This window comes from Drosophila busckii, chromosome X, assembly GCF_011750605.1.
Source record: "Drosophila busckii strain San Diego stock center, stock number 13000-0081.31 chromosome X, ASM1175060v1, whole genome shotgun sequence".
In the NCBI taxonomy this organism is placed as follows: Eukaryota; Metazoa; Arthropoda; class Insecta; order Diptera; family Drosophilidae; genus Drosophila; species Drosophila busckii.
In genome coordinates, this window is record NC_046608.1 from 5,279,520 (window position 1) to 5,289,061 (window position 9,542).

A 9,542-nucleotide genomic window follows, 5' to 3' on the forward strand; every position below is an offset into this window, starting at 1 on the left:
CGGCAGATTGGCCATGTTGCTTGCTTGTGGCGGCGGCGGCTGCAGCGGATAATCTGCGCCTGGCGCTGCCGGCACAGCGGCAACGGCTGTGGGCTGGCTGCTGCCATTGGGCGAGCCCTGTGACTTGGCTAGCGCTGGATGATGCACTGCAGCGGCGGCTGCTTGCTGATGGCGGAAGTAATCCGCATAGCCGTAGGTCATGTAGGCAGCATCCAGCCAAGCGGGATTGAGCATGAACGGATTGAAGGCGCCGGGATGTGGATAGCCATAGCCTGGAAGAGCAAAAATAATAATAATAAAATAAGTAAAGTTTGTTAGCTTGACAATTGTGTGTGGGTGGGGATTGGGGGTTCAAAATAGCAATTTATGCCAAATCATAAAGCGTAATGGAAACTAAAAAACTCACTTTGCTTACTTCTTGGCTCACGCGGCCCGTCGACCGTAACCTTGATGGCCTTGCTATAGCTGGCGATCTGCACCGGATATGTGGCAATGGTAATGGTGAGCGTAAACGATTTGCCACGCCCCGAACGTCCCACGAAACGCAAGTCATTAAACTTGGCCACCTGATTCTTCATCGTGGTCGTGCAATTGCGCAGCTCCCCACAATAATTTTCATCGTTGCCGCATTTGATGGACACCAAAGTGCCGTCGGGCACATCATCGAGTGCGATCACTTTGAAGGCGCCGGGCAGCGATTTGTTGGAGCGCCAATGATTGGGCAGAGCACTGCACAATATGGAGGGTGAACCAGTCTGGGCCAGTTCCCCATGATATTCTTGGAGCATTTCATGCAGACTGGCAAACATGTCGGTCATGGAGCTGGGCATTTTAGCAGAGTTGGAGCTCGAATTGTTGTTGTTGTTGTTGCTGTTGCTGTTGCTGTTGCTGTTGCTGCTGTTGGTTGTGTTGTTGTTGCTGCTGCTGCTTGTGCTGTTGTGTGTATTATCCGGCGTAGAGCTGCCCGTGCTGCTGGCGCTGTGTGTGCTTATGTTGCTAACATTATTATTGTTGCTAACTGCTGCTGCTGCTGCTGCTGCGGCGGCTGCTGCTGCTGCCAGCACTTGGCTATGCGCATTGGTATTAGCAACCAAAGTGGGTCCCGCGGGTAAATGCATATTTGTGTATATGTGTGTGTTTGTGTGTGTGTTGCACGTGCTCAAAAAAAATTTATTAACTGCTGCTGCTGCTGCTGCTGCTGCTAATCCTTGTGTACTGCGTCTTAATCCTTGTTGCACTTCACCAGCAAAAAAAAATACATAACAACGCGTGTTGTTGTTGTTGCTTGTTGTTGTTTGCACTTTAAAAAAATTATATAGACGTCTCGTCTCGTCACTTTTGCCACTTCGTTTATTTTATAAGTTTTGTGTTTGTTTCGAAATGTTCGAATTTTTTTTGTTGGTTTCTCTCGACTGCGTTCTCGACACGTTAAAGTCGCTGGCTGAACTGTTTCTCAACTGCGATCGTTGGCAGTATTTAAAGTAGAATGCGCTGCTGGCTCGGCTGCGTCGGCAGCGCTGCCCGCTCTCTGTCGCTCTCGCTCGCTCGCACTTGCGTCAATTGCTCAGGACGTTGTTGGCTGCGTGGTTTGGTTGGCTCGTTCGCTTACCTATCTGCGTGTGTATGTGTGTGTGTATGTGTGTGTGTGTGTGTGTTAAGGGTGCAGCAGCAGCAGCAGCAGCAGCAGCGGCGGTGGTGGTGGCAGTGGCAGTGGCTGCTGCTGGTGACCGGGGCAGGTATCAAGCAACCACCATTGCCGCAACAACAACCACAGCAAAAAAAAATTTCCCATTTTTCCATTGCGGTGCACACTCGCGCACACAAACAGCAACAACAACAAGCAGCAGCAGCAGCTAAGGGAAGTCGTAAGCTGAGACGTAGACTGCGGCAGCGACTGCGGCAGCAACAGCAGAGGCGTGTATGCTGCTTCTTCTTGTTGTTGCTGTTGCTGTTGCTGTTGCCATTGCCATTGCTACTTGTGGCCAGGGCGCGCGGTCAAACCAACAAACGAGGCAGCGCACAAAAAAAAAAAAAATACAAGAAAAAATCGCTGGAAAAAATTGAGAGAGCAGGCGCTGTGACTCTCTCTCTCTCTCTCAAGCAGCAGCAGCGCCTGGAAGGCCAGGGCGCAATTTTTTTTCTTTTGTATATAAAACTGTTGTGGGCGTTGGGGTCGTGTTGGCGCTTTTATGAAAAGTCACATGCACAAAAGGCAACAACAACAAAAATTGCAGCTAACAAATTCAGTTCGCTTTCTCTCTCTCGTTTCGCTAGTCGCTCAGTCAGTCGCTCGCCTTGTCCACGGGCGGTCGCTGCGCTGCAAGTTCCCAGTGCTCTGTTCATTTTCTTAACGCACAACGGGGCATGCAACAGTTCCCTGCAGCACACCCCCCACCGTTGCCGCATATCTCAATTCCCAAGCCCTCATCTCAGCTCAGCGCTGCTTGGCGCTTTTTCCTGCTCGCAGAGCAGAGATCATGCTAAAAATTATTGCACCCTAATGCTAATCAGGAGCTCAGCTCAGCTCAGCTCACAGAGCAAGGATTAATCCTGCTGCTTGCGCAAGTCTCAAGGCTTAATTATTAAACCATCATATATTATATGATAAGCTAATATTTTAATATATATAACAAACTTTGATTTTGTGCTTAAGAATAAATATATTAAGCTGCTTTGAATTCAATATAAAAAAATTATATATTTTATTAAAGAAAATTGAGCTATTAAAATTAAAAAAATGCATAATTTTGTATTTGAAAATTGTTAAATTAAGCTAATAGAAATAATAAAATTATATTTGATTTTGTTACGCAATATATTCAATATTTGTTTGCTTTGTAGTTTCAAAAAAAATTAAAAAATTATTAAGTTGATTAATATTCGTTTTAAACGTTAGCAAAGTGCATTAAAAATAAGTTTGATTTTATTTTATAAAGTGCTAACATTAGTTGTTGAACAATTTGTTGATTTATAATTTTTTATGCATTTTATAAATATTTATTAGCAACAATTCAAGTAAATTGCTTGCATATATAAATTTAATTTCAATATGCAATATTTTTATTTAATATGAGTTTGAATATTTGCGCAGATCGATGCTTAAATTTAAAATTAGTTTAAACTGCTTGTGAAACTAAATAAAATATATTTGTAAAATATGCATTAATATTTGTTTATATAAATAAAAAGCCACAAAGTCTTGTGGCACATATAAAACGTGCCCACAAATGTGTGTGTGTGTGTGTGTGTGTGTGGGTGGGTGAGTAGGGGCATGGCTGCTGCTTTTGCTTTCTTGCTTGCGAGCCAACCAAAATGTCGCGAGATGTCGCCGCATGCAGCGTGTGGAGAGTAAGAAGAAGAAGAAGAAGCAGCAGCAGCAGAGGCAGCAACAGAGATTGGGAAATTACACGCACACTTTCCAATAAACTGAGTTACGCTAAAGTGAGTGCGTGTTGTTGTTGTTGTTGTTGTCACAGCGAGCGGGCGCACACGTAGGCAGCAAGGACGCGGCAAGGATGCAAGGATACGCTGGCGGTGCCACAGGTTAGTAGCGTGCGACAAGGACACGGGGCAAGGCTTTGATTTTGAATTGTGAATTGTTTCGCCGTTCGCCGGCGGTTCGCAGTTTTCCGCAGAATTTTCTCTCAACGCTGTCGCCTGTCGCTTTTCCAGCGCATCGTGCCGCATGCAACACCCGCTGCGTCTCCAACAGAAGCTGCGCGCGCGCACACGCGCAAACACAGCAAGCAGCAAAGGATCAGCAGCAAGGATCTATCCTATTTAAGCAAATTATATTTCGTTTGACAATAAATTTCGACTCTCTGGAGATTGTACCTGTGTCCTGGCAGCTGCTGCTCCTTGTGCCACAGTAGCCAACACCCTTTTTTACAATCGTTTTTTTTCACTCACTAAAAATCTAAAGCTCTCGCTCAGGTACAGTGAAGCCTGCACCAGGTACTAAACCACATAAAACTGCTACACATTTTATTTAAATTTTATTATTTACATTTTTTTTTTTTTTGCAGCGCCTCGACCTGCGCCTAATCCTTTACTTATGAAAGTCAATCGCCTGGATTATCCAGCACGCCCAACAAATATTTTGGGCGATTAGCTGCCCCGCAAGCGATCATAAAACCCAAGCTACCTACCTATGTAGGCAAGTACACGCCCCTTTTTTAGCCCATTTTGCAAATATCTCAAGGCGTTTGCATTTGCTGCCTTTGCAATCTTTAATTGAGTAACAAGCAGCGACGTTGCAAAGTTAAATTAGAATGAAAAACTATCAAACTTAAGTGTCAAAAGTTCAAAAAATATTTAAATAAATATTTACTGTTACAAATTAAACGCTTATATAAATTTGCTTTAAGCAAAAAGTGCGCTAAGCGTTAAAAAAAACGAACTCTAATTTATTTACTGATAAAAAATATATGCAACCTAAAGAAAAACACTCAAAAAAATACTTCAAATCATTTTGGCCAAGTTCTTATTTATTTACTGATTTAACGAAAGCTCAAGATATTGATATCTTAAAAAAATATTTACTGACTGATCAGTGATCAAAAACATAAAAAAAAACACTTTTTATAATTGTAAAGCAAACAAAAAGTTAAAAAAAAATATATTTAAAATATTTTAAGCGATTTATATTTGATTACTTAACTCTAATTTATTTACTGAACATACCATCAATCAAATAATTTAATAAAATAGTTTTAAATTATTTACTAAACTGCCTAACGATCAACAAATAATATAAAAATTAATGTTTGTTTTGTTTACTAATTTTTTAAAAATTTGAAAAAATTACTGCTTTGAATCGAACTCAAATTTATGCTGAACTGAACTCGCCCAACAAATCAAATAAATTAATATTTCTTAAAACATTTTAAACGAACTCTAATTTATTTATATATGAATCAATTTGTTTACTAATCTTACAAAAAGTTAAAAAAATGACTATTCATATATTTGAATCGAACTCAAATTTATGCTGAACTGAAGTCGAATTTTTTTAATGATCAACAAGTTAGCTATATATATATATATATTATTTTGGAATAGCGCTGCAGCCAAGACGCGCGCCAACCCCAACAGCTCAACAGCTGCGCGTGAACTGAAGCAAAAGATCGCGCTACGTAGATCAGTGCCCAACCCTCGAACATGCAAGGAGTGTGGGGGGGGGGGGGACAACTGAGGCCAATCAGCGCGCCGAGCAGCTGTGGCACGCCCTAGTCGAGAGCACACGCGCTAGCGATCGAGACGATCGAGTTGTTGTTGTTGTTTTTTTTTTTTTTTTGGTTGGGGGTTGTTTATAAATAGAAATGTGTGTGCGATCAGCGAAGCGTGAAAACAAACAGCAGCTGCTCAGTTCGTAGCTCCGCCTTTAAAATATAAAAATGATCGTTTTAGGCAAATATTAAAATTTTATAAAAATGTTGGCGCTGGCCGCCACTAACTAGGCAACACTAAATGTTGCAAGTGCCCAAGTGGCAACAACAAGTAGTCGAGCGAGCGAGCGAGCGAGAGAGAGCGAGCAAGAGAGCGCCATTTTTAAAACGTCGCAGCGACGTCAGCAGCGACCGCGAACGTCGCTTGTAAGTGAATTGTGGTTTGTTGTTTTGGTTGGCGTCAGCGCCAGCGTCGCAGCTGCTGCGCTGCTGCTGCTGCTGCTGCTGCTGCCAGGATCAACCACCAAGCGCGCAGCCAACGAGTAAAAAAATACACAAACACATTAAGCAGCAGCAGCAGCAACAACAACAAAAAATAAATAAAAATGCGACTCTCTCCCCACTGACGCTCTCAGCTGTGAGCGAGCGAGAGCGAACGAGCGCGTGAGCGTAACAGAAAAATCACCACACTTCCACAACGGCCCAACATTCCATTGAATTTACTTTGAGTGATTTTTTTTCGCTTGCCGCTTGCCGTTTGCTCTTTGGGGGTGGCCAGAGAGTGAGCGAGTGAGTGAGAGCAAGAGCAAGAGCGAGCGCAGCAGTTTGTTTGTCTGTGTGGTGGGTTCGGCAGTTGAGTATTTTTTTTTCTTTTTTGCTTTTGCCTCAATTGCGGCGACTGCGACGGCAGCGGCAGCGGCAGCTGACACACCCACTCGGCATCGACTGTAGGGACGCGCCGCTCTCAATGCTTGGCCACAACATCGACAACTGTGCCCACAAGTTTGTGTAATAGGTTTTTGCCTTAGTCTCTGTTGCCTCTACATTGGCTGAGCTCAGTCGAGCCCCCCCCCCCCATCCCCAGTCAACCGCTCAGCACTTACAGCTGCCAATGCACGAGACCAAAGAGACGACGACGTCAACGAGACGTTTCGAAAAAGATTTGTCGCTGCATCTTGGCTACTCTTTGTCTCTTGTTTAACAATCAACAACTGAGACAAACGAGCGGGCGCGTGTTTGCTTCTTTCTTTATTCAAGATCGTCAGCTGCAGTTTGTGGACAATGAAGCAATAAATTAAACAAATTAATGCTTTGCTTAAATTGTTCAGAAATTGATTTTTGCCATTAGCTCTCAATATTTGCATTAAATTATTACAATATATTATATAGTATTCAAAAATTTTAAGCTTATAATATTAGCACTAATTATTTCTATTTGAATTATATTATTATTAGCTTAATTATTTGAATTTAAATATTTTTGTATTAATTTAAATTTCGCTTAACAATTTTTCTGCACTAGTTTTGAGCTTGCACTTAAAATTTAAGCTAAATAATAAATAAATAATAAATAAAAAAATAGTAAATAATAAATAGTAAATAATAAATAATAAAAAATAAAAAAATAATAAATAAAAATAAATAATAAATAAATAAATAAATAATATATTCATATTTTTAAATAATAAATTCATTGCTAATTTGCTTATTTTGGCTTCAAAATTGCACCTAAAAAAATCAAACATAGTTTTTAGCTTATTTCTAAATATTGATATATGTAATATTTGTATTTCGCCAGCTCTCAGCACATTTATAGCGCTGCTCTTGCACCCCATTATTATTATATTTTTACTAGCTTTTTTTTTTTGTTATACCACTATATCGTGGTAATTTTTTGAGCACACTCCATGCGCTTGTTGCAGCGCCTGCTGAGCGAGCGCCCTGAGGCGTGCCCACTCCCCACCCTCGAGACTGCACTCAGAGCTCATTGCTGGGCAAGCTCTAGCTCTAGCTCTAGGCTGTGCTGTAGATTAAAACACAGAAATCCGTTAAGCCCAGCAATGGGCCTTTAATGCGATTGCCGCTCTCTAACAACAACAACAATGGCAACTTCTTTGATTACACAGGAACCAGGGACCAGGGAACCAGTTTTTTTTCTAAATTTCTCATACAAAGCCAGAGCGGGGCACAAATCTGATGAGCGACTGTCAGTGAATATCAAATTTCATATAATTGGCGGCCATTTTGAAGTTTTGTACACACACACACAAAATGGAAAAATTTTCTGTTACGAAACGTTGATCAGATGCAAAATGCCGCGCATTGTGTAGAGCAACGAAAGTTTGCTCTGCCATGGCTATGCGTATGGGGGGTGGGGGGTGGGTTAGTCCATATGGAAGCGGCATGTGGAATGCGTTTGATGAAGCGCCAGTTGCAGATTTTTTAACTGCCGACTGCCAACGTCAAGCAGCGGCGTTGTGGCCGCATATAGAAAGGGGGGTAAGCAATTTAATTAAATTTAAATGAACACATGTGGCGAAAAATTTAATTAATTAATACCTAAGCAACTTACATGATTTTTAAAAAAAATATAAATAAAATAATTATATTTTTATTGAATTAATATTTTAATTTTTAGCCATTACTATAATAAAACGTAATGGAATATAATAATAAAATAAATATAATAAAAAATAATCAATTTCAAATTATGAGGATTGCAAATAATTAAAATAGCACTCAATTAATATATTTATACAAATTGAAAAATAATGCAGCAATAACTAAATATATTTTTAAATTGCTACACTATTTAGTTTTTATTTTTAATATTTGATTATTGAACTATCAGCAAAAATAGCAAATTTAAACTACGCCACTGCTTTTGTGCCCAGCCCCTACTGTAAGTGGCTCCATGACAACTCTTTATTTGTTGCTTTTTTCGCTTTCTTCGTTCTTTATTTTTTTTTTTTTTTTCTGTTGCTCGTATGGAATTTTCAGCGCTGAGAGCGCCACAGCCTGGAAAAGCAGAGAGCAGAGCGCGCGTCAGTTGTCTTGGAAATCTGCAGTAGCAGCGCTGCTGTCAATTTCGCTCTGTTGTATATTTTTTTTATCATTTGCTGTTGTAATTGTTTTTTGTTGTTTTTGCAGCAGCAGCAGCAGTAGCAACGTTAAGTTGTTGTTGTTAAATTCGCTGCCGCGTTGGGCTGCCACAAAACTAGTTTGGCTTTGGCTTTGGCGGTGACGCTGGCTAAAGGTTGGGCGGGGTGTGTTGCATGTACGTCAACGTCAGCGTTAGCCCACCCACTTTGTTGTTGTTGCTGCTTCTGCTGCTGCTGCTGCTGGTTATGCCGCTGTGGCTGTCTTAGAGCTTTTTAAGGGTTGCAAATCAAAACGCGGTTTGTTGGTTTGTATTTTTGGCCAAAGTCGTCGTAACTTTATGTGCCACCAACAGCGTGAGCAAGAGTGAGCAAGACCATGAGAGTGTGAGTGAGAGAGAGAGCCTGATAGCGAGTGGTTGCTAAGAGGGGGTTGTGCTTGAGTTTTTGGGCAGAACGCAAACCTTAAAGAGTTTTCAGCGCCATTATTGACACTTACCAAGTGGTTTGGCCACACCAGAGCGCCCCACGCCCCCGCCCCCCCTATCTGCCCCACCTGGTTGCCACTGTGGTATGCTGGAAGTTGTCAACTCATATGCATAATTGCCTTGCATGTGTGTGTGTGTGTGTGTGTGTGGGTGGAGGGCGCTGCGCAGCTTCTGGCTCTCCGACCCAGTTGGCGCTTTTTCGCTCTCGCTTGCTTTGCTTACGGTTTGCTCACTTGCTCTGTTGCTATCTCACTCTACAAGCTGGTTAAACTTTCGCTGTGTGTGTGTGTGTGTTGGGGAGTCTCGTGTTGTTGTTGTTGTTGTTTGTGTGCATTTTAGTTTGGGATTTTCGTGGCATTTTTGTGGCCTTTTGTCTGGTTAACCGTGGTTGGTTATTGGTCAACACGCACACACACACACACACACACACACCATAGCACACACATGTGTATGGCAACCGCTAAAAAAATATTGACTTAACCAAAAATGCTTGATTAACTGTTATCGTTTAAAATACAAGCCATTAAATAAGTGCCATATAAAAAACAACAACAACTATGCATAGAGTAGCTAAAGAGAGAGAGAGAGTGAGAAAGCAAAAGGGGCACAAGCCACCATAAAATATGGTGTGAAAAATGCTTGGCAATAAATTGATCAAATGATAGACACAACAACACATTAGACGTCAATCGCGCTAATTGATGAGCCTCAAAAAAACAAAAGCAAATAAATAAATAGCTGGCACTAGAAGTAAAGAAAACATATGCCTAACAACTTTTGTACAATAA

The 9,542-nt window shown here is 41.3% G+C and overlaps 1 protein-coding gene across 1 annotated transcript in view; it reads right to left on the reverse strand.

Moving 5' to 3' along the window:
* LOC108606898 (segmentation protein Runt) overlaps positions 1-1,129 on the reverse strand; it is a 15,030-nt gene extending 13,901 nt beyond the window's left edge. The window contains exons 1-2 of the mRNA XM_017997426.2: positions 416-1,129; positions 85-272 (exon numbers count right to left, since the gene is read on the reverse strand). Of these exons, the coding sequence (XP_017852915.2) occupies positions 85-272; positions 416-1,118 (891 nt within the window). The 5' untranslated portion in view covers positions 1,119-1,129. The remainder of the gene's footprint in view (positions 1-84; positions 273-415) is intronic.
* Positions 1,130-9,542: the final 8,413 nt, after the last annotated feature.